Here is a 26,337-nt window from a genome sequence, read left to right on the forward strand (position 1 = left end):
TGTCAGTTGTCAGCAGTGTGGTGCAGTCTTCGGTGCCTACCTGCGGTCGGAGCACCAGCCGCCCGTCAGCTGATCAGGGCGCGAGGGGTGCGGGGCGCGCGGGGGCACATCCACATCTCATTAGATCCTAGGTTACTAATTAAAAGAGCACTTCACCGAGCTTTAACCCTACGATTCACAGGTCAATTACGTGCGTTCCCTTCGCACCGTCGTCCGCTGCGGTTGGTGTGAGAGGGACGGGTGATATCGCGCGAGACGCCCGCCGGCGGTGGTGTCGCGAGGCCGACTAAATCTGTGCTCCTCTCAGCGCGGGTCAGGTCAGCGGTTGGGGCGCGTCCACCCTGCCGCCGACGCCGGACCACGTATTGTCTCAGCTGAATTGACCCCTTTATCCCGACTCGACTGCACCCATTGTACACCATATTACAAAAGCTATTTATGACTTTCAAATTTATATGTTGCTGAAATTAAACATCTAGTCTTCTAGATTCTAGATTTTCATGGACCATAGTGAGTTCCTCGTGGGTCGTGGGCCGTGGCATTTGAAATATAGTTAGAGAAATATAGTTAATAACGAATATTCTAATATTAAGTACAAACTATATTCAATCCAGCATGTACCTACTTAACTTCAATTTATGAGACTATTTATTCAATATTCAATCTTTCCTGTGCTGTTCCTCTAATTTACATTCCCTCACTGTAAGTTTCGTAAATAAATAATAATGTGCTCTGTTCGATAGGCGTTAGAAAACACAGCTGAAAGTTATTTACATTTAGTTAACCGGCAAGATTTCTCCTTCAAGGAACTACAAATAGAGCCTAAACAAACACTTGATTTTATTATCTCAACGTGAAGTCAGCTTTACCCAGCATCCCTCACATCGAAAGTGCCCACCTGTGTTACACACACACACATATACAGTTCGAAGCCTCCGCAGAATTTTCCTACGTGGTGAAGAAAATCCTGTCAGGATGTGAGGCTGTGTATGTGCGAGTGGAAAAGAAAATGGCGGCCGAGCGAGGCGCATGCGCTCACAACTAGAGACCATACAAGAGGAGTCCTTGAGGACTGATTCTACAAATTCACCCTTATCTTAATCTACATAAGACTCACTAACTCTGTCAACAGCGGAACTGTTAATTTGTTCAAATTAACGCGGGAGTTTAAAGTCCTTAACTTGCGGACGTCAAAGAATATTCGTTCGTGACGTTCATACATACATGCATGCTATCTGAGCGTAAGCAGGCGTAAGTGACGCCCAGGGGATTTATGGAATAAGTATACCTACCTTACATGCTTAATTTTAAATTTACTACAGCTAGTTTAAATCTAAGGTTAAAAAATATAATAAAAAATTTACTATCTCGCCATGATTTTCATGTTGAACAATGACAAACAAAACAAAAACAAACAAACTGGCACAGTTTCGACAAAATTTTTCTTAATGAAAACTATCCGATGTATTCCTCCCAAAGACCTCTAAAGTTTCTTATGTCAATGATTCCACCTCACTTCCATCACTTCCATATTATCATACTGTATTCCTTAAGCCCGGCCGCACATTATCCGAAATTTCTGATCAGAAAAATTTGGACGCCCGCTGTAACGCACTCTGTTCATACATTTTGTTGTAGACCCCGCGGCCCGCATACTATCAGAATTTCTGACGTGTCAAAATGTATGAGCGGGGCGGGGCGTCCAAATTTTTCTGATCAGAAATTCCTATAATGTGCGGCCGGGCTAAAAATTATGGATTTTTTATTTTTTTCCGGAAATTTAATTTGACACGGTCTTCGTGTCAAATAAAATTTCCAGAGCTATATTTGTCACACTGAAACAAGGCTCTTTTTAAGTTTTTTGTGTTTTTTAATTGCTTATTTTAGCATAAAATGTCGATAAAATCATCAGAAGATGAGCCAGAAAAAATTAATATCAATTTAATGACCTTAAGAAAGCCGACCGAATTGAAAAAAGTCATCGACTCCGTTCCGAAACCAAATCGAGCTGTTCCCGAGAATGGATTACCAATGTGGTACAAGTTAGGGTTAGAATGCAAGTTGCCAGTACCACACATACCCGCGGGGAAAATTGTATTTTCCCGTGGAAAAATTGGTGAAGATGTAAGCAATAAGCATGCTATGGCCTTTGTAATTTTCATGTTCTGTCATTGGCGGTTATATTCACTTTGCCACAGTCCTGCATCACGCTATAGAAGTTTTATAAGAGCGTCGGTATAAATAGAACAGCTGAAACCAACATAGTGTTTCTCGCTCGGTTGAAATATACCATTGAGACCTTCACATCTAAATATTTCCCTATGTCGTATAAGCACGACTTGTGTTTTCTAGGTCTTCCGGAAAGGCCTCGGTGCAGGTCCTCAGCCGACCTTTGACCTGTCAGATCCTCACGGCCACAGCGTCAGCACAGAGTACGTGCCCATCCACGACCCTCATCTGACTCACCACTTCTCACGTAAACCGGCTCGCAACTTGATGATATCGCTGGGCAACTGCACGAAAGACGGTCGTGCTATATGCACGCTGAAAGAATTCAACCAGTATCGAAAATTTCTGTACAACAAATTTATGGATAGAATCCATATGGAGATAAAGAAGTTGGTAATGTATAATTTTCCTACAGGCGAAACTTAACAAAGATAAAAATTAAAGAAGAGTTTTTATCAAATGTTTATCTCAGGATGAACGAGCCAGAGACGATTTAGTTTTGAGAAGAGTAGAAGCAGATGTCGCTAGGAGAAAACAAGTTTTTATAAGAAGAGAGCGCGCCAGGGAACACTTGGAGAAGGTGGCGCAAGAGCATGCCGACGAATTTGCGGAAAAGAAGAGGCTGTAAGTACCCAAATCTTTTGAAGCAATATCTGGTGAAGTACGGTCTCAAACTTATTTACATCATTTTCAGGGCCAAAGAACGCGAGAAAAAGGTCAGAGCACGAATTAAGTATTTAGCAGAGTTCAATGAGAAGAACAGAAAAGAAAGGGCACAAAAAGCGAGAGAAAAAGAAAATCAAATTAAACAACGCGTGCACGCGGCTGCCGAGTTAGAAATACGAAGGAAGATCACAATGATCCGCTTGTGGAGGAGCAACGAGAAGAAGAGGCTTAATACTTTGAAGTTGGAACAAGATCTTAAGCAAAGGATGTTAGAGGCTGAGGTAAGATTTTGTATAGTGGCATCAGGCATGGCATTGCTGCGTGTGCACGTGCACGCAGGCACAATTAATAGACTACATTATTCAGTATTGTATTATCGTTAAAAAGTATTTTCACACATTTTGAACAATCGATTTTCACGAAAACAAGGTCTAAATTCTAAAATATATGTCCCTACGCCATCTGTCTATTATTTTGTGAACCACATTGTACAATAAGTTGTTGAAGTTTCGTGTATTGTAGAAATGCGGTGCTTGGGATAAGTTACAGCCTAGCTCATAGATGGCGGTACGAGTAGTAGTTTCATGTGTGAACTGTGAAGTAATGTAATTAGACCTATAACTTTTACAGGCTGAAAACAAATGGAAAGCCCGAGTGGAATCTCAACACCAGAAAATAATAAATGACGCTCTTCTTCTCAAAATATATATGGAAGACATGAAAGCAGCTGCAAGAAGGAGAGCCAAGTTTGTTTTATTTTACTTTATATTATGGCTTTGAATAATTATGGTATTATAATTGTATATATTATTATGTAGGTATAATAATATCCCACATACTCCAATCTGCAAGAAAAAAAGGCATTTTCAAAAATTAAATTTAACGACCGCACTCGGAGACATTAAAATATGATAATACGTTAATTTTAATGTATTTTTATTTTTATTTTTCGATTAATAAATTTAAAAAAGTAGTCAAAGAACGTTTGTGTGCCAAAGCCTATTATAAGGTCAATGATTTCATAAACGATGGCACATCTTGGGAGTAGGATGGCTACTTCTACATTATTATATTATGACTTACAATTATGTATGGATGTTGACATTGTATAATTTTGAGTCACAATTGTAAATTTTATTTTAAAAAGATTAATTTTTTTCTCACTTTTTTGGTAAAAAGTGGGACCCCGTGCGGGTTTCTTACGCCGGTTCTTCTCGCCGGGATAGTTCCCGAACCGGTGGTAGGCACCATTAGCATCAACGTTCTGAAAGTATTTGTTACAAATCTATTCGGAAATAAAACAATTTTTTTTTTTTATTTATTGAATAGTTTAAGTTTTGACAGCACATGTATGGAGCTTATGGCGAAAATCTCCATAATTGTTTAATTAAAAAAAATGTTTAATTTAAAAATCAAGTTACAAGAGTTAATTCAACTCAGTTTGAGGGCGGGTATAAGAATACAATTTATAATTTATTTTTCTCATCACAATAATAATACACTTATATCATTACAATAAAGAAATTCAAAATTTGTGGGGAGACTGGAATCTTAAACTAAGCAGTGTCCTGCTTGTATTTTAAGACACCAGGCCTCCAATTTTAATTAAATTTAAGTACATTATTAAATCTCTCTGAATGCAAAAGTTTGTGTCTTTTATAGCATGTTTTTAGGGTTCCGTACGCAAAGGGTAAAAACGGGACCCTATTACTGAGACTTCAATGTCTGTCCGTCCGTCTGTCTGTCTGTCTCTAGGCTGTATCTCAAGAACCGCTCCAGATAGACTTCTAAAATTTTCACAGATTGTGTATTTCTGATGCCACTATATTATAACAACAAAATATACTAAAAACAAAATAAAGTTAATATTTAAGGGGGCCCATTACAACAAACGAGTTTTTTCTGTGTTTTTTTTGCTCGTAATCCATAATGGCAACTTGAAATTTTCACAAAATCCTCAATTATAGATGTATTTTACTATTGAATAATAAAATTGAAATAAAATAAATAATAAAGGGGGGCCCCATACAAAAAACACATTTTTTTCCCTGCTTTCGCTCTATAACGGTACGGTACCCTTCGTTCGTGAGTCCGACTCTTACTTGGCCGATTTTTTTTTTCAACTTCAGACGAGCCGAAGAATATGCTTACAACACGGATTTGGAATTACAACGCATCAGAATGGCCAATTGGAGAAAACTTCATGGCAGTGTGGCCACGGGTAACAGAGATGTTCTGATTAGAAAAATGGGTGCGGAGTTTGAGAAGGTGCTTTCAATATATTACGAGTATATACCTTTAAGTACCGTTGTTTATTGTTAAATGTTATGTAATTTCTTTCTCTATCTGTAGATATGATATGTAGAATGTAGATAAAAGGGCTGTGGCACAAAATATGTCAACGCCCACCTTCGAACCAGACACTAGTGGTAAGCTACGTATTAATAAATTACAAAACATACAGTTTAATCTAAGTTACATCGTATGCTTGCTCTTGCTCTATGTCTGTGATCTGGCAACACATAAAAATCACAGATGTTTTATTTCAAGTCATATTTTTTTTTCAATGAAATAAGGGGGCAAACGAGCAAACGGGTCACCTGATGGAAAGCAACTTCCGTCGCCCATGGACACTCGCAGCATCGGAAGAGCTGCAGGTGCGTTGCCGGCCTTTTAAGAGGCAATAGGGTAATAGGGGAGGGTAGGGATGGTAAGGGAAGGGAATAGGGGGGGGTAGGGGAGGGTAGGAAAGGGAATAGGGTAGGGGATTGGGCCTCCGGTAAACTCACTCACTCGGCGAAACACAGCGGAAGCGCTGTTTCACGCCGGTTTTCTGTGAGGACGTGGTATTTCTCCGGTCGCGCCGGCCCATTCGTGCCGAAGCATGGCTCTCCCACGTCAGATATTTCCTAAAGGCTCCATTTATGCAAGAAAACGTCATTTATATAAACTATTACTTACCTGGTTCTTCCACTCCCGTCTTCTACAGACGCAGTTAATAATGTTACTAGAACTATTCAAATGTTCACAGTCGAAACGCGGTTCGAAGGGCATTAACCTGAACAAGGCGCAGCGCATGGCCTCCGAAGCGGTGTCCCTGTCCATGTCCACTCCTGGAGACACCCTCATGATGCTGGGACAGGCTCGAGCCAGGATGGACATGGAGATCATGCTGCCGTCACCACCCATCAAGATATTGGATCAAGTATTATGTTTGACATTAATCTGTTTTTAACCGACTTCAAAGTAAGGAGTCTATCAATTCGACCCGTATGTTATAATATATATGTAATATTTCCAGCCCCCTGCCTATCATGAGCTCTTATAGCAGTATTACTTTAATATTACTTTCAGATTTGGCACAAACAAAAACCATACTTATTTTTATATGTATAGATATCATGTTTGATTATACGAAATCCAAAAGTAATACATATTAAAGTGATACTGCTACGATAAGAGTTCATGGTAGGGATCCCAGTTTTTGGATAAAAAGTATCCTATAATGTTCTTTTGTGGGACTTAAAGTAATATCTCTACACCAAATTTTAGCAAAATCGGTTCAGCGGTTTTGGCGTGGAATGACAGACAGACAGACACATTTTCGCATTTATAATATTGTAGTATGGATATTATTTTCACTTTTTTACAGCTTCTCGAAAATGCAATAATGATATACGCAAGAAAACGTGTGAATATAATGATGCAGCACGTCCAACATGCGGCTTACTACAGAGCGGCACAGGAGTTCAACCATCTCCCACGATCACCAGCTTCTCTAAAGGGGTTAGTGCTACGAATATTAAAAACCAAGGAAACGTAACCATTCTTCAATCGTTTTGAATTTGCTTCTCAAGGTTCTTTTCGCACACTAAAATAACATGGCAATAGCTACGAAACACTACATTTAAATTGAAAAAATAAAGCCGTTGACAATTATTGTCATTTCTATAATTACACAAAATTCTTGCATGTATTCGAGTCACATTTTGTAAAATCAGAACAAATTTTTTGACACAGTTAACTCTACCGTTTTTATAAATTATTTGTAGGGTTGGTGTATAATAAAATATTATGCAGTGATGGGGCAAAACCGACATTTTATGTGGGCACTGGGCAAGATATATTTTGCGAAACCCCCTAATGGCTGACGCGGGAGGAAGAATTTTGTTGAAAGAAAGATTTTTTTGATACTCAAACTTTTATTTATAAAAAATTTTAGTTATAAGAGTATCAAAACTTGTAAATAAAAAAAAAAACGTCCTGGTCCTAGGGGCGCGAGGCCCCTTGGACTGCGAGGCCGTGACTGGGTGGTCGCCCACGTCGCCCACCCCTTACGCCGTCTCTGTTAATATGACATGCATTACAGCGATTTGATGCTCGATACAGGATACTAATGTCTCATCAGTATCCTGTATCGAGCATCAAAACCTAAATTATTATCATTAGCTCATTAGTAATGAGCTAATGATAATAATTTAGGTTAACGGGAATGTTATACATCAATAGCTGTCCCTGCAAACGTTGTTTTGGCAAAAAATGATTTTCCCTGTTTTCCTGCTTTTCTCTTGAAGTTTTTTCTGATTTTTTTCTTCTACAGACCTCACGGAGCCTGAGACCTTTCCAACGAATGCAAAACCGTGGAAATCGGTTCGTGCGTTCTGGAGTTATAGCGTCTGGAAGGAAAACCCGACTTATTTTTATATAATATTAGATTTAATAACTACAGATTTTGTCTCGAAAAAATTCAAAAAGAAAATTGTGCTATAACACTTTTCAGTTTTCTTTCTTTCACTTTTCCGCGACAAAATCTGTAAGTTAAAACTAATCAACTATTCTAGTTAGGTACAATAATTGGGCTCAGGAAGCGATTAACTTTACGTTCGACATCAATCAAGTAAAGGAAATTGAAATACAGAAACTTTCCGAGCCGCGATTATCTTGAAAGGCCGGTCTTAGCAAATTTTCAGCCGACTTTAAAAATAAGATTTTATGTTCGGCTAAGAATTTTTTTTCCTAGGGGCCACAAGCCAGTGCGATGGTCCACACAAAATGATACGGAGCTACCACCTAAGGCTACGAACCAGCGAAACTCGGCCATAGCTTTTGGCGAGATAACTCACATACAGGCTAAGGACTCTGTGGATTACGATTTGAAGCGTACGAGAGATCGACCACCCACGCCAGTAGTAAGTTAGGCTTAGCTAGAGTTGCCGTTTGGATTGACTTTCCTTATCAATATGAAACCACCTTTGAAATGTCTTCTTTCCAACAAAAAAGTATAATCAAAATCGGATTATAAGAGACGAAGTTATTCGCAAACAAACATAAAAAGCACATTTACGATTAAATTATAAATCTCCTTCATGAAGTCAGTAAAAAACTCGATAAAAATAATATTGTTTAACCTCTCAACTAGTTTGACATTTGTGCGGAGGCACAAAATGTGGTAGGATGCTTAACTTTGTATTTATTTAGATCAATATGAATTTGAGTATATTTCAAAAGAAAGTCTCCATGTCCAGAATAACTGATCACAGTTTTAATGTAATAATAGTATTTATATTATACAGTATGTAACAAAAATAAGTGATAATACTTTAGGGTGTGTACGTGTTCCTGGTAGAGAGTTCACTGCGAAAGTAGCAGCGCTGAAAGACGAATTTTTTTTTTCACTTTTGTATCCAGGACAAGGGCCCGAGCGTTACGAGTTTCCCCATACAAAAGTGAAAAAAATTTTGGTCTTTCAGCGCTGCTACTATCACAGTGAACTCTCTACCAGGAACACGTACACACCCTAAAGTATTATCACTTATTTTTGTTACACACTGTATAAATGTTCATTTTTCATAGTTTACTATGTGATACACTTAATTTCCTTTCAGCCGTCTTTGACAACGCTTGTAGAGGTGACTTTCTCCGATAACGTCGAGAATTTGCCAGACCCCGTCTCTAATGCCAGTAATTTACCTGAAAGAAGGAAAATGATTGAGGTAAATCATTAATTTTTATGTTTAATAATCTAAATGGAAATATTTCCTTGTGTAAATGTGATGTTATTAACTGAATTTTGAGTTTATTTTCATTAAGTACTTCATTTTCCCTTATAATATACCTCCTCCAACAAAATTTACTTCATTTTCCTGTACATAATATGGGCACCTATTCCAACAAGTAATTGCAAACGTGGACGTTTGCAATTTTTCATTGGTTTATTAGTCTGTAATAGATATGACTTATGACTATAGCTACTAGAATCCTAACCTAACCTAGACTTAGACCTACAGTATAGCTCATTGGCTTATAATTTAGTGATTCCTACTTATATAAATGATTAGCTATCATGTCCACTCTGTGCACTTTCATCTTCAATTTTCGTCATCAACTTTCATATTGGCGCATTCAATAATTGAATGCGTCAAGGGACGCAACGCCAATATTGTTACTTAGAAGTTTTGGATACGGTCAGAGGGCATGCGTCGCGGGCATGCCTCACGTTCGCTGTTGACTACGCTATAACGCATTGACTTGACGAACAGAAAAAGGCACAGTGTGCACAAAGCTATTGGTCTCACGCTCGGCGCTACAACGTAGCACGTCGTAGCGCCGAGCGCGAGGCCAATGATGATTTATCTAAGGATTCCTAATTATTCCTTATTTTATTTTTGTCTAGATGGTGAATATTGCCGGTAGAGTCATGATGCGATCTTTGAATAAACGCATCACCAGTGCCATCGATTTGGTCATCAAGAAAATCACACTGCCGCACATAAGACATCCAAGTATGTTTTGTAAATATTTTAAACTAGATGACCCGGTGAACTTCATATCACCCCTCCTTATATAACCTTCCCTGGACTTTCACGAATATTAGATTAAAACTAGATGTCCCGGCAAACGTTTCTTTGCCATATAAAGTATTTCGCCCGTATTATTTTATTGAAGTGACTATTAAGTATGTCATCATGGCAACGTCCATCGCTATCCCGTCGCACAAACAATGGTCGCCGTCAGTCTCGAGTTGTAATAATTTACTTTTATTTATTCAACAAATGCACTTATCAATAATTATAAAAAGTACCCAGTAGCCGATTCTCAGACCCACTGAATATGCATATAAAATTTGGTTAAAATCAGTAAAGCCGTTTCGGAGGAGTACACGGCCTAACATTGTGACACGAGAATTTTATATATTTAAAGAAGATAAGCCAAATCGGTTCAGCCTTTCTCCAGTATTAGCGAGACTAACACATTAATAATAAAAATATTACACCTATAGACAGTAAACAAAACTTTCAGAAGTCATTATAATGGAATGATAAGCATTTACGGATTTTGTCGTGGACCATTTTATAATTGCTACTGACATTTCGGGTACCAGATAGCTATAATAATATTTATTGTAATTGAATATACAGTATCTACTGCTATTTTGTTACGTGACCCAGTCGATAAACATCTAAACTCCTACGTTATTTGTACTGAAAGACAGGTGTCGCACAAATAGCTTACTACAATATAATTAGAAGTAACAATCCATACTAATATTATAAATGCGAAAGTGTGTCTGTCTGTCTGCCTCGTCACGCCAAAACCGCTGAACCGATTTTGCTGAAAAGTACTTATGAAGATAATTTGTGTTCCGTGAAAGTACATAGAATACTTTTTATCCCGGAAAAATGCACGTTGCCCACGCGATAAACGAATTCGAACGCAACCGGGTTGTAAACGTCATCTATTACTAATAATTTGAGGGAGTAAGGTACCCATACATTTTTCAAAATTGCTTTAAGTGACCAATAATAACAAAAAGATGAATGCCCGGTTTCTGATTTTTTTTGGCAGTCCGACTTATCTTTCCAGTAGCATGTTTGGTGAGCTACGCAAAGACCAATTATTTTCATACATCCTCTAATGGCTAACGTTATTAACAACGCTGTTAATAACATATTAAGCTCCTGCCAAAAAACCGCAGAAATCAGGTATAATAGTGATCCCAATCAGAAAGAAAGTTAGCTGATAACGATGAGTTAATACATCTTCGATCACTCTCGTTCCTTCTCGTTGGGAGTTGTATTATCTCCAAACACATTCGAACAAACATACAAAAACTTTCTGTTTGCGTCTAGCTTAAAAACTTACGTAGTACGGTACTAGAAAATCCTTAGGCCGCGCGCGTTTTTTCTCAAACGCTACGGCTACAGCAGAACACGCGCACCTTTGAACGCGCCCTAAGGAAAATGCGATAAGGGATGAATAAAAACGTCTCCGCTGCGCTCCGTTCTGTCTGCACTCTGCACTGACGCTTATCGTTTGTTTGCGTTGTAGATGAAAAACTGATTTAGGACATCTCTTATTGACGTTTTCCAGTGACGTGGAGCGAGGCAGTGGACGGTGTGTCGACGGCGGTGGTGGAAGGCCGCGTGAGGCCAGACTGCCCAGAACTCCGGCAGGCCACGATGCACATGGCGTACGCGGTGCTCCAATCGATACGGCAGCGGAGCGTTGAGAATCGGAAACTGCAAAAGGTAAATAATGTTACGGAACCAACCAACGAACAAATCCCTTTAGCAACCCATAGTGCCATCAATTGTTCGTGGTTATACTAGCCAAATCATGGAATGTTCACCCTACTGTCGTGAGTCGTGGGCTCGTGGCCCTTCAGGTATAGGGGTACAGTCACCAAATTTCGTCCGTCCCCTTCGATATCTACTTATTTAAAAACTGCCATCTATCATAAGTGGCACGAGCTAGGAGCTAGCCAGTCGGTCATTGTGAAGAAGTGAGGGTATCACGCCTTTCGTACCGGCAGGAATTGGAAAATCAAAAAAGTTTTCAAAGTCAGTTTTTAATTGAAATATTATTGGATACCATAAAATATTGAGATGCCTGACTTATTGATACAATTTGTTTGTAAAACTAATTATTATTACCTCAGATGTAACATTTTGAGACTATAACACGTTTTTTGTTTCAATAGATGAACCAAAAAAAATATTAAAATTTCATAATATCGTCCCCTTACGTGAACCTAATATCGTCCCCCAAGACGGTATTAGGTTCTCAAACAGTGAATCGATCTCGAACGTTCATATCTCTTCTTTTTGCTTGAAACTGTAGAAAATATGTTTTTTTAGGGTTCCGTACCTAAAGGGTAAAAATGGGACCCTATTACTGAAACTTCGTTGTCTGTCCGTCTGTCTGTCTGTCTCCAGGCTCAAGAACTATCTCTCATCTCAAGAACCGCTATAGCTAGACTTCTGAAATTTTCAGGAATTGTGTTACATATATTCTGTTGCCGCTACAACAACAAATACTAAAAATAAATATATTATATTTATCCCTTTAATTTTATATTTATATTAAAGAGACGGAATTAGGAGCCCAAAAATAAAATTTGAAAATATGAGTATTTTTGTTAAATTTATTTTTAAACTTTTCCTGAAAACGTTAACGCATTTTTGATTATTTTTAAGAATAAAGGAATAGTGAAGCTAAAGTTTAATGTTTGATTTATAACTGTAGTATTTTATTTTATTTTTTTAGAACGTTTTTAAAAAAGGGGACGATATATGGCGACTGTACCTTACCTCTTGATTTCCAGCAATTTATCGATCAACCAGCGATAAAAGCAACTTATCTGATAATGAAGGGTAAATTCAGATTACAACGTTGGAAGTTGAAGTTCTTTATCGCGCGTTGGGAAGGAGGGCTAGACGGAAAAGTTGTAACGACATGACAGAAAAGTGTCGGTATATAACAATTAGAAATCAAATGCTGTAGTTGTAAGCCGTGCGATAGCGCGTGTTTCTCTCTGTCTCTCTCTCTCTCTCTTTTTTTACAACTTCGTTCCATTGCATCCGGGTGACCCGACACCTCTCAATTTTTTTATTTCTAATTATTTTAAAAAACCAGACTAATCTTCAAATCATAAAGTAATATAAGCACTAGATAATTGCGTGTATCTTTATTACTAACAACTTTTTATTATTCAATATGATATTGTTTAAGAGAAGATCAAAAGACAACAAAAAATATAATCCAAGCATAAGTTCTTGTAGCCATAGTAATCGTAACGTTCGATCTCACTCGTCTGATCCTTGAAAGCCCAGAAATTAAAAGTTTTATCTAGCCTGAAGAATGATCTTGAAGATCTTAACGATTAATTTAATGGTTTTCGTTTAAGACTTGAGTAATAAGATTCTACAGAATCTTTTTTATACGTTTTTGTCAGTGCATCTAATATATAAAATTCTCGTGTCACAATGTTAGATAGCGTACTCCTCCGAAACGGCTTTACTGATTTTATCCAAATTTTATATGCATATTCAGTGGGTCTGAAAATCGGCTACTGGGTACTTTTTATAATTATTGATAAGTGCATTTGTTGAATAAATAATAGTAAATTATTACAACTCGAGACTGACGGCGACCATTGTTTGTGCGACGGGATAGCGATGGATGTTGCCAAGGTGACATACTTATAGCGTTTTCGGCGTCTGCACTGCCCCGGGGCAGTGTGGACCGACAGGATACGGAAACATCCGAAGTTTAAATTAAGAACATAAACTACGTATTGCATAGTAGGTACTAGTGCAATAAGTAGTTTATGTTCTTAATTTAAATTTCAGATGCAGTTCAGATGCCGAAAACGATAAATTAGTCACTTCAATAAAATAATACGGGCAAAATAACTACTTACTATATATGGCAAAGAAACGTTTGCCGGAACAGCTAGTATTAATATAAAACGTTGGTGCAAAATTTTCCGGCTTCAGAGCTCGCCATTCAGCGGTTCGTTGATCGATCATTTGGCAATTACTTGGACTGCCAGTTTCTCCTCCATAAATAGTTTCCAAGATTAATCATTTTGCTGTCGGTTTTTCAGGGAACAAGATGTACTCCGAAGCAAGAAGATTTTTACAAAGCAAAAGACGATTGAAGATTGATTTTGGGATGTTTTTCGGGAATAAAATTATTATATAAAAGGTAATTGTCTCTTTGTCTTACCATAATTTAGTTCTTAGTGCCTATTTTGATAATTGATAACCTTATAGTAGGGGAGGGGAGGGTGCTATTTATGTAGTCACTTGAGCGTCATGGAGACCTAGCAGGTTTTTTACATTAGGTAAAACTGATAAAAAAAAATAGGAGCGTTTTTAGGGTTCCAAAGGGATAAAAACAGACCCTTTTACTAAAACTTCGTTGTCTGTCCGTCTGTCCGTCAGTCCGTCTGTTCGTCTGTCCATCTGTCTGTCTCCAGGCTGTAACTCAAGAACGGTAATAGCTGCTAGAGAGTTGACATTTTCACAGATTATGTAGGTACATCTATTGCCACCATAATAACGAATAGAAAAACAAAATAAAATTAATATTTAAGGGGGCTCCCATACTACAAACCTGATATTTTGGCCTTTTTGCTCTATATAAATAATGGCAACAGGTAGGTACTTGGATTTTTCTCAAAGTCCTTAGTTATATTATGTTTGTGTATTATAATATTTAATACGAGTAATAATGTTATTCAAAAAGTTATTCACTTTATTTTTATATTTTTATTTGTTATTTAAGGTTATTTATTTATTATTTATTTTATATCTACGGCGATGCAATTGCTATAATTATGCAATCATAATATGCATCTGGGAAGCGTACCTCTCCTATTTGCAAATACGCCGTTTGATTGAATGCCTGTATGATTTGTAACACCAGTATTTTAGACTATCCAGTATTTTTTTCAGACAGGCGTTTAATAATTTATTGTGGTTTTATGCTTTGTAAGTTGTTCTACGTACTTACTACTTATCAAACGTTGACAGACAGTGAGAGTGAAATAACTATGTGACGCGTCGCTATAACGACCAGTGTATTTCGTTCTTTAAGAATTTTTAAACTTTTTGATTGCCTACTTTTACGTTCCTTTCATCGCGAAAAAGTAAAACTTACTTAGGTTTGTATTATTGGCTCTTTTCAATCCTTACCGGTATTTTCGCGGATTAATCGCGGACGAAACTATATTTTATATGCAGATGGTATTCCTATTTCCTGGTAATTGCGCAGAGAGTCGACGCGAGCTCTAGCCTCTATACAAACTGAATTCTAAACAGACGCGGGCAGAGTCGGCACTCGGCAGACGCGGGCCGGCTGTCGCGCGCACCACGCGTGTCCACGTGTGTCTCGCATTTAATTAACTACTTGTTATCGATAAAAAAAACAAACAAAACTTAGTGAAAAAACAGAGTGCGCTGATTCTTTGCAGGTTACGTTCGGTGAACTTTTTTTTTAGTTTTGCGATGTGCAATGTTTTTGTAGATTTTGCATTTGTTATGTGAGATTCATGCCTAGTTCAAGGGTTCCATCGATCGAGATACGTTATCAGTGGATGCACTGATAGGCTTGTGCGCCGAGTAAGTCTTTTTAATCCTTTTATTGTGATATAAAGGGATTTATAAGTTTGTTTCGGATATGTGAGTGGCGATGCAAGTTGCAACACATGGTAACGCTGTTAGTTTTCTTCCTACGTAGTGGCCAAGTGCGAGTCGGACTCGCGCACGGAGGGTTCCATACCATTATAGACCAAAATTAGGCCAAAAATTGTGTTTTTTGTATGGGAGCCCCCTTAATTTTTAATTTTATTTTATTATTATTATTAAATATTAAAGTTCACATACGTACCTATGCGATAAAAAGATTTAATTATAGTATTTAATTTTTATTTCACATCCTGCAACCGGCTTCTCGTTTAGGTATCTTTAAATGATGATGATTAAGTGAGCGCTAGAGGCGAGATGAATATCAATTTCCAATCAATCAAAAATTCACTGTTACTCCCGTCACGATTCGTGATGTAGTTCAGTAAAAGCATGAAACTTAATTATTATTATTCTGTTTTACAAAATTTGTGTCGAATTTTTGTTTCGTTAAGTTGAGTTAGTTTTGCCAATTGCCAATTATGTAAACCATTCGTCAAGCCTTCTGTTAGCATTCAGGATAATCATTGATTAACGGCAACTAAATCATAATATTGAAACCAAAAACTTTCGGTAGAGTTGGCTGGAGTGTGCAACGGTGTCATGAGTTCATGAGTCATGACGTAATATGTAACTCAGTTAATAAATTAGTACAGTATTATATTATGAGTAATTTGGCAATGTTGTAATACTTGTAACGATGTGCATCCGGTGCGGTGTTTACTTAACATTGTTTATCTGAAACAAGCGCTAATGCCGGCCTCTATTTGCGCCTGCAGGATACTCAGACAACTTGCATTCGATCATTTCGGCGAAGTCAGAAGTTAAACTTACTACTGGATTTGACATAACCCGTCGCTATATTTGCAAAAGCAATGGGTTACTGTAAATTGCAATTTTTGTATCAGCAATATAACTCCAAGTATCTTGAAAATTTACCATTTTTTAGATACTTCTAGTGAAAACAACTTTGAACAGAGTCTGCAAACTGATACGAACACATTTTTTCTTGGTAGATAAGGCAAACATCTCTAACAGCCGTTCCCAATATTTGATCTATCTCTGGTTTTGCCCTACTAGAGATAAGAATAGCTCACATTAGACATTAGAGACATATATTTTACGCTACGAATAATAAAAACTAAGGAAAAGTAACTCCGTCAAAAAACATGCTCCACAATACTTGTCAAAAAAGTGTACCTTAGGTACACATTTCAATACATTTGCAATATTTAGGTGACCTTGAGCGGTACTAGGCTGACGTTACATGACAGATCAAAAGGAACCAAATTTAAAACGGTAATAGTATGGGAGTTACGATTCCTTAGTTTTTATTATTCGTAGATTTTACGTCAATTCAATGTTAGCTGCGATCGGTTGTATGTCAAACCAGAGATAGATTGAATATTGGGAACGGCCGTAAGTAAAGATGATAAAAAATAGAGGGTGCAACAAAAAGAGAATAGGTGAGCAAATAACAATGTCTTCATACCTTGTAGTTTTTGTCTGTTCCTCATTGGCTCTTGTCGAATATTTGACGGAAAATAATAGCTTGGGAAAAGTGGGAGTAGATACGCCAAAAGTTTTATATTTATACCGAATTTTCAAACGCACGTACCTGATACAAATTGAGTTTACCTAAATAATAAAATATTATAATGGTTAGCAAACATTGACGGTTCGATGGTAATTGAAGACATGAGTGGATGAAGTGGGTAACTAACGTTTTACAACATATCAGAATCAGAATCAGAATCATTTATTTGCAGAAAGTACCGTTACAAAAGATGTTACAATAATTATACATAAAAGCAATTACTCATTTTCCCCCTCATAATAGAACTTAGTCAGGGAGCCCTAGAACAATTTTTTTTTTATTACTATCAAGCAAATTTTTTGTGAATAGCTTCGTTTTAAAAAGACGAACAACAATGTCATCTGCGAAAAGTCTTGAAAGTGGTAGCTAACAGAGATAGAAACGTTGTTTGTCTTATTAAAATGAAGCTACTTACAAAAAATTAGCTTGATAGTAATAAAAAAAGTTGTTCTAGGGCTCCCTGACTATTGTAGCTTTCCTACTTCGCCATCTAGTTATTTTAGCTTATATATTATCTTACTATAAATAGAATCCAAATTTTTTTGACTCCAAATAATTTTCCCGGTCCTCGAGCCTCCATTTGTACAGAAAAACGACAGTTTTCAAATTGTCAGTTACCCACTTCACCTACTTATGTCTTCAATTACTCATTACATCAATGACATATACACCCACACATAAAATATAGGTACTTCTGTCTTCTTAGAATCCGTGCCACTAAAGAAGTCCCACGGAAAAACTGAGAACTAATTTGCTAGACCTCAGCCTACTCAAGATTAATCCTATTATAAACATTATAACTTACCCTACATAAATACGTCTAAGGTAAAAAATCGGTGAAATTAATAACGAACGATGCTTTAACATAATAATTTACCGGAGGCCCAATCCCCTACCCTATTCCCTTTCCTACCCTCCCCTATTCCCTTCCCTTCCCTACCCTATTACCCTATTCCCGCTTAAAAGGCCGGCAACGCACATGCAGCTCTTCTGATGCTGCGAGTGTCCATGGGCGACGGAAGTTGCTTTCCATCAGGTGACCCGTTTGCTCGTTTGCCCCCTTATTTCATAAAAAAAAAAACAACGCGATTGCAGCGTCGCGTCTGCGGGACTTCTTTTGTGGACTCTACATGCCCAGTTTTTTTAACAAGGGTTTATGTCTTCAATAGCTGTGTTGTTTGGACACTTTTTTGACCAATCAAAAGCGCTAGAGAATAGATAGATTTCTTTCAAGAAACCTCCGAAAGCAGCCGTGAGGGCCATTGTACTAGACTCGGTTTAAATTAATTCTAGAAATTAAGTTATATTCTTTCTCCCTTATCTTCTATTTGAAGACGTGTGTGGAGGAATAGTAGCAACATTTTATAACATAATAGCAATGGCTAATTTTTTCCCCTTATAATATAATATAAACAAACCTTGTAAGTTTTACCTACTTCATAATCTGGCTAATATTTATTAATTATTATAATTTTTTCCGGTCCTAAGTCCACCTGTCTCTTCTGACAACAAAAACAAACATTTTCAAATTGTTAAGTACCCATTTCATTCACTTAAGTAATAATTTATATAAGGAAAGGCCACTTTGACCAGACAGTTAACTTTAGATGAAGTACAATTGGTCAAAAAGTCACTGGCGTTGTACCCATCATATCAACAAATACTGCATCAATCCAGTTAAATACATTCTAAACGATCAATTGATACGTATTGAACATTAATTGAGTGTATCGGGCTTCACCGAGACCATTAGCACGTGGGACACGATGTCAGATGTACAAACTGGGTACATAAGTACCTAACTACTGCACTCAGAGTGATATAATGATTGTTTAAGTTTAATTTGATGAAGATTTTGACAAAAACTCTTGTATAGAGTGTGTTTCCCTTGCATTAAGTGCACTGTTAAAGTGACCATGCTGACAGGACAATTTTTTGTGATTTGAATAGGCAAGCGCCCCAGTGTTATGAATTTTCCCGTACAAAAGTAAAAAAAGTTACTCTTTCAATGCTAGATGAACAAGTAGTACAATTAGCCCTTAAGTTAGTTTTGTTACACTCTGTATAAGTTATACTATAAAATATCATTTATTTAATAACGCTATCGAAAACATTGAATGCAAGTTGTCTAAGTTTTCTCAATTAAAAATCCAAAGATTGAATTATTATATACAGGATGTAACAAAAATAAGTGATAATACTTTAGGGTGTGTACGTGTTCCTTGTAGAGAGTTAACTGTGAAAGTAGCAGCTCTGAAAGACGAAAAAAAATTTTCACCTTTGTATGGACAAGGGCCCGAGCGTCACGAGTTTCCCCATACAAAAGTGAAAAATTTTTTTGGTCTTTCAGCGCTGCTACTTTCACAGTGAACTCTCTTCTTTTTGTTACACTCTGTATACTTACCTACTCCAAACTCCAAACGTTTCAATCACTTACTAACAAACAGAGGCTAAAACCTAATTACATCATAATAACCTTATTAGTTATTACATCACTCTTTATTCATTCAACTAAGTTATATTTTCGTACCAAATAATTATTAGGTTCTTACATAACTTGACGAATGATGGTCTTATGGTAAGCTATATAATAATATTTGTCAGGGCATTCCCAACGCCAGACTAACAAGCACTCACTTCCCTCCTGGGTTTTTCCGTCGAAAGGGAGCATACCCTACTCACTCAACACCCTCGCCCGAAACACAATGAAAACATTATTGTAGGTAGAGTTTTAGGTAGGCGACTAAGTCAGCCTTTTCAAGCCAACGCCCGGCTCGCTCAGGTTAAAATTTTGTTTAAAATCCTTTTGTTCTTGCTTAAATTTACTGAAAGAAAATAAACGCTTATTTGATAAATAAATAATAAATGAGAATTAATAAAATTAGGGACACGAAAACCCTGGTTACTTTTTTTAAATTAGACCACCTAATCTTAAATTTGTGGCAATTTGAAGTCTATAAACAATATATTTACTATTTATTACTAAACGTGTCAAAATTACTAAATTAAGAACGTGTAGAGTGTAGATAGGTTGTCCATAAAATATACACAGAGTACTTTATTCGAATAATATTTTACTAACGGAAAATAACTAACAGCAGCAACCTTCCACTGAGGTACATTCACAAAGCATCGTCAAAGACGTTTGTGCAACAGTTTTGCTCAATTTGTTATATTTTACGTCGCGTTGTAACCTAAAATTCGTGACAGACTTATGTGCAGATAATCGTGACTACTCAATATAAAAATAAAACAATTTAAAACATTTGTAATTTGTTACATAGTTAAAGTGCGTGTGGAGCCTTGGCTTAGGGTTGCGAATATTCATAGCTACTCAGTGCTCTATATACTATGTGTCCCGACACCAGTGATCGACCCTTTAATGTCATGCTGTATGGCAGACAAACTGGCTCTTAATTTTTTTTCTCTCGCGGTTGTAAAATGGCTGCCTTTTTAGTTTTTTTCGAGCTCTCATAATTTAATCCGACCAATGATTCTCATGGAAATATCCTATGAACATGAATAAGGTCTCATTTGATAGCTCATAGCTAATCTTGTGAACTACGGTTACATGGACATTATGTTATAATTTATAAATTTCGAGGAATTAAATATAGAAAAAACAAAGTTTAAGCAAAAAAGTTTGTGTATTTTTTAAAACTAAGTAGGTACGCTTTTTGTAAAAAAATGTATTTTAATTCCTCGATCGCGGATTCTTGGAAATCTATTATTATTCTATTGTTATTGCAGTCGAATTCCGCATGGAATTTGATAGGTTAAAAAAAAAACCTCAGGTTTTTATAAAAAAATTAGAAAAGGTTAATTACCTTAAAAATTAATTAAAAAGCTAAATTACCTTAAATAAATTCTTTGGACTTTTTTGCTCCCAGTCAGATAGTTTTATAACGATTTGCTAAGAATATTGATCAGCTTTTTTTGATTGATCAGATCAGCGCGAAAAAAAATTAAAATTACAAACGTTAGAGAAAAAAAATATATGATAGCTTAAATTAATAATTGTCGATAACAAACAGTACCTTACCTCTTAACATTTGTTTCGCAAACATTAGGGCCAATAGAGAACGGCGATGTTAGATTCAAAAAGACAGTAAGGCTATATAATATTTTTAGAAACCAAAAATTTTTGGTGTCATCTTAATTTCATCAAGTGCATATTCTTCTCACGAAGTCGACTTTAGTTTTCAGCTGTATATGACTTGTGTGAGTGTAAACTAGAAGTGTTGTGAAGTAAAAATGTCGGAACGGTTCAAAGTGACGAAGTCGGACGAGCCCACGGGCAAAGCGTTCAAGAACTATGGCGCTACGGCTGCAGACAACGAGGTTGAACTCAAGGGGAAACTCCTTCCAGACTCAGGTAAGTTCTACTTCTAACAATAATAATAAATTCTTTATTTGCACATACAAAAAAAAAACACATGCAAAAACAAAATAAATAACAACAAAAAAATATACAAAATTACGAAAATGTGCAAAATGGCGGTGTTACCGCTTTAAGCGGTTTCTTTCAGACAACCAGTATATAATGACATTAAGAAAAAGTTCTACTTTTTTAAGAGGGCAACTAACGCAAAAAATCATACATCGTCCTTCTCTCTTCACACTCACGCCCGTCTTTCATATGCCAGGTGAAAAAGGACGACGCGCATTCATCGCCAAATTAGTTTTTTCTCAATAACTCGATAAATATACAACACTTAAAAAATCCGCCAGGTCAGTGTCTCAATGATAGAATTATATTATACGATGTACTTATTAAGATATTAACTTATTTTAATGCACGGCTATGGCAATATGTGAAAAATTTGTGAAAATTAGAAGCATCTTTGTGATTTTTTCCATCGAAAAAATTATAAGATATCGTGCTTTCGCTCAGATCAAATTCTTGGAATTTGGAAATATAATGTTGTATCTATGTTTAGAAAATGAAACAATTCGGGGGTTATTTTCTAGTATAAAAATAAATAATTATAAAATCGACAATTTAGGGTTAGTCGCCCCCTTAAGCCCTAAACGAACCGTCTAGCAATCCAAATGGTTTGTAGGCAGTGTAAAATCGTTCCGTGAATTTGAAATACACGAGGTCTAGCTGTAAATGGACATCTCATGTATGGCCAATGGCAGGAGCCTATATTTTCAAGGGGTAGAGATCTTTTTTTTACAAGGTTTTGAGTGTAGCGACCGAATAAAGAAATTCCGTAACGAAAAATACCCCCACTCCGACTGGCATAGCGATGCGAAGCTGCCAGACTTCGGTACGGTGTTTGTGTGCGTGCGACTAAACGTATTAAGAGAATCATAATTGCTTAAGTTGTTAAAAAATGCAATGCTGGACACGTATTTTTTTACTTTCCTGTTTAATCTCTCTCGATTCTCTCTTATTGTAATAATATTATTATTACCAATTAGTACCTCTTAAGTCTAAGCGTTTGGCCTTAAAAAATGGAAGCCGAAGCATTCGGTTTTAAGTGTCTATGGCGACATGTGGAGTAAACTCCATTACCAGTATTATTTTGGACGTATATTGAGCCAACATTCGTCATTGCTTGTATCGGTTCAAGCCGTGTATAAGCCTTTTACATTCGATACGTAGTTCTAAATCGCCTTATTAACACTTAATGTATTCATATTATACTTACGCCGCATATAAAGTTGCATGATGTTATAGGAGCTATGTAATATGCAGCTACGCAACACCGCAAGCGGTTAGTGACTATAAATACCCATTGGGAGTGTATTGTTTACAATCTGGTGTCGATAGCGTTGGATTGCTTTAAAATCAGCGAGTAATAAAATCAGGTCATTCTGTACTCGAGAGGAAAATGGGACAATAAAGTTTATGTACCATCGAGGAAATTGATTCCTAGGCAGTTGACGGACCTACGTCATTTGGTCGGTTTATGTTAATTCAATGTTAGCTGTGGTCGGTCGTATGGATTTAACGTTACGCGACCAAATTACTTAGGTCCGACATCTGCCTAGGAATCAACTTCTCTGATAGCACATTGGAATATTTGTGGGAATGTCGTTTTTTAGGGTTCCGTAGCCAAATGGCAAAAACGGAACCGTTATAGATTCGTCATGTCTGTCTGTCTGTCTGTCCGTCCGTATGTCACAGCCACTTTTCTCCGAAACTATTAGAGCTATAGTATTGAAACTTGGTAAGTAGATGAAGTCTATGAACCGCATTAAGATTTTGATACAAAAATGGAAAAATTATTAAAAATTTACGGGTCCCCATAGGCAGAACTGAAACAAAAATATTTTTTTTCATCTAACCTATGCGTGTGGGATATCTATCGATAGTTCTTCAAAAATCATATTGAGGTTTCTAACATCATTTTTTTCTAACCTGAATAGTTTGCGAGAGAGACCCTTCCAAAGTGGTAAAATGTGTGCCCCCCCCTCTAACTTCTAAAGTATTAGAAATATTAAATCTACATGATAATTCAAAAAAAATATATGATGTACATTACTATAAAAACTACCAACGAAAATTGGTTTGAACGAGATCTAGCAAGTAGTTTTTTTATAAGTCATAAATGGTAAACCTTAATTTAACTTTCATTAAATCAACTAATTTCATAGAAATAAACCTTACTGCTGCTGCGGAACCCTTCATGGGCGAGTCCAACTCGCACTTGGCCGGTTTTTTAACCGAGTTCCAAAGGGGCTTATGTTAGGTATTGGATATCCTCTCCGGCGTCGCGTCGCGCGTCACCCGTGCCCGCAAAAAACTATCCCCGTTAAGCGTCGCGCGTCACCCGTGCCCGCAGCGGGTGGGAGATTTTTTTTTTTCCTCATTTAAAAAGTAAAGCTTGTCCACAAGTGTTAGGTGTTCTGTACACTGCCAAAGACATTGATGAATTAGTCTATGCCTGTTTCATACTGTATCTATGCAAAGTGAATTTATTAAAAAATATTATAATCTGAGCCATTTTTATTCCGGCACTTGCAGTTGTTGTGTACAGTTATTATGAGTGTAAATTATTAGGGAAAAAGATAATAACGTAAGTAAATCATAATATTATGTTTAACTAAATAATCAGTAACGAAAATAATCCTAACACCTCGCACTCCGCGGCACAGAGCGATGAGTGCGACTAGACGTATGCGAATTACTATTGCATAAGTTGATAAAAAATGCAATGCAATAGCTTACCGCGGCAGTCTCCGAGTGCCACACGTATTTTTCCAACAGCATGAAAACGAAATCAAATAGCATTTTTTACCATTAACTTTGTTAAATCCGTTCTAAATTCGACAGTTATTATTATGCAAATGTTTACTTGAGTGTTTTGTGTAAAGATTAACCGGCTAACCTTCAGGTTGACCTCACTCTAAACAAACAAACTTCTTTTTATTGTAAGCTAATACAATTATGGTTTTAGAATTTTTAAATTTAGTTTTGTGGATCCAGGGATCAGAACACTTGGACAAACTGCATTCGATTTCGACGGCGAAGTTAGTACAGCTTGGCAAAAAAGAGTGTTTTTAAATGAGGGTGCTTTTCTTTTATTATAGGCAACCCAATGCTATGCTTTAACGTATTTTTGACACAAAATGTACTGCACAATATGTACTGTAATGATGCCATAAATTAAAACTTTTAGTTCCAGCTGTCATCGCACTGGACTTTTTTTCAAAGTTGTAATAAAATATTGTCGATAAGTGCCTTGTAATACTTTGTTTAATCTCACGCAATTTTCATTTATAGCTTCGTTGTCGAAATTATAGAATGTAAGTTGATTAAGTACCCAGTGCCCTCATTGTCACATGTTTGTACTTTGCATACTTAATTGGCACAAGTCACAAGTCACAACTCAAATATTTCAAACTCAGGATGTGGGACGACGCTTTTGGCCCCAAACAACAACGAAGTGGGGCCATTTTCTTAACCACGTTATTTGCCTCGTCTCGATACATCCATTACAAAAGTTTATTGAAACAAAAACTGATAGAGCAACTAAAAACTGGTTCCAAATCTTTTACTCGTAATTTTTTTAATATTATTTAGGTCAAAATTGAATAATTTTCCTGTAGTTTTTCCATCAGCCCTCAAATCCGTTTTACTTGTAGTTTCTTACCATCTCGATAAAAACTTAGGACTTGTAAAAATAATAAATCATCTGCCAAAATCACGCTATTTGGATTTGATGGGCGCCGGCGCTCTCTAGGGCCTAGCCCATAAATCAAAACTTGCGGGGTACCGAGAAAATATCAATATCAACCAAATTCTTAGTTAACCAGTTGCAGAACTTTGCATTTGGACTATAACACCTTAAAGTGACCGCAACGACTGCAGTGGTTTGTAAAATAGATTTCTGTTAAAAAAATAGATTTCTGTTCAAATAAAAAAAAAAACGTCAATTATTCGGGATAGTCAGTTAAAACCTAACCTTAGTCGTGTTCTGTTGGCTGGGCTTGGCATAACCAGACTTAATTGCGTAGATCCGCCTATGAATTAAATTTTCTGATAGCACGTTGGGTACGTGTGTTGTGCAGGATGCTTTTAAGCGCTAGTAGAGCGGCAGTTAGATATTATATCGACATTCGACACCTCAGGGCCAGGCCACCACACTGCGTTGCGGTGCCGTATCGCAAAAACAACCTTTGAAAAGCAATGTAGTTTTTTTGCGATGCGACGCCGCAACGCAGTGTTGTGGCCTGGGCCCTGGCCCTCTGGGCTCAGAACTCAAGTCAGAGCGTTTATCTTGGTATGTGATTGACATAAAGTTGTTTTCTTCGTCTTGTTATGTAATATCATGTCAAATCCACATTTTTGACATCTAACTTCTCTATCAAAACTGGCGAATACAATAATTTGACTAAAGGACCTGAGCCTGTAACCAAGAGGTTTTCTGTATCGCTTCTTTTAAAGAATCGCCGATCAGAAAGTTTGGAATTGACTTGACATACATTTTGATCGGCGACTCTATAAAGAAGCGATAAAGAAAACGTCTAGGCCAAAGGGCCTGGTTAAGGAGTTTTTCAGTGCATTTCCAAGTTGGTCGTATGTGAAGGAAGTACTGAGATCAACATGTCATTAGCGCCTCACTGCGCGCAGTTTCCCGGCGTAATTACTAAGCTGAGAGCTGAAATACTAAAGTTTCTTATTACTTGCAGGTCTTTGACGAAGAAATTTAAACATAGGTAGGTAGTTATGTATTGCTAACGTCACATGCCTTGAAAGGATTAAAGATGTATGATATAATGAAAACAAAAATGAAATATTGGCATTTTTTATCATTGTCTGCTATGTTATAAGTTTACTAGCTGTTGCCCGCGACTTCGTCCGCGTGGACTTTAGTTTATAGTTGTTCCCGTACATCAATTGAGTCGTTTACGCGCAAATCA

The 26,337-nt window shown here is 36.9% G+C and overlaps 3 protein-coding genes across 10 annotated transcripts in view; 2 read left to right on the forward strand and 1 right to left on the reverse strand.

Annotated features, from left to right (window-relative positions):
* The window catches only part of LOC121730065 (Down syndrome cell adhesion molecule-like protein Dscam2), a 139,583-nt gene extending 139,274 nt beyond the window's left edge, over positions 1–309 (reverse strand). For all 3 annotated transcript variants that reach the window (XR_006036067.1, XM_042118864.1, XM_042118865.1), the window contains exon 1: positions 41–309. The gene's annotated coding sequence lies outside the window, so the exon portion shown is untranslated. The remainder of the gene's footprint in view (positions 1–40) is intronic.
* A 1,532-nt stretch (positions 310–1,841) lies between these two features.
* Positions 1,842–13,857, forward strand: LOC121730075. The gene is made up of 13 exons (XM_042118906.1): positions 1,842–2,124; positions 2,353–2,622; positions 2,702–2,853; positions 2,924–3,176; positions 3,526–3,641; positions 5,025–5,163; positions 5,927–6,100; positions 6,548–6,681; positions 7,916–8,084; positions 8,781–8,888; positions 9,569–9,677; positions 11,266–11,423; positions 13,784–13,857. The coding sequence occupies exons 1-13, from the start codon at positions 1,894–1,896 to the stop codon at positions 13,835–13,837; spliced, it is 2,067 nt and encodes a 688-aa protein (XP_041974840.1). The 5' UTR covers positions 1,842–1,893; the 3' UTR covers positions 13,838–13,857.
* A 1,183-nt stretch (positions 13,858–15,040) lies between these two features.
* Positions 15,041–26,337, forward strand: part of LOC121730070 (solute carrier family 12 member 4) — a 371,671-nt gene continuing 360,374 nt past the window's right edge. For 3 of the 6 annotated variants that reach the window (XM_042118885.1, XM_042118895.1, XM_042118894.1), the window contains exon 1: positions 21,094–21,337. In XM_042118885.1, coding sequence (XP_041974819.1) covers positions 21,217–21,337 — 121 coding nt within the window. In that variant the 5' untranslated portion in view covers positions 21,094–21,216. Of the gene's footprint in view, positions 15,303–21,093; positions 21,338–26,337 lie in introns of those variants that run through there. The other 3 variants (XM_042118886.1, XM_042118887.1, XM_042118888.1) reach the window with 3 other exon arrangements.

The sequence above is a fragment of the Aricia agestis genome, chromosome 9 (genome assembly GCF_905147365.1).
Source record: "Aricia agestis chromosome 9, ilAriAges1.1, whole genome shotgun sequence".
Taxonomy (NCBI): Eukaryota; Metazoa; Arthropoda; class Insecta; order Lepidoptera; family Lycaenidae; genus Aricia; species Aricia agestis.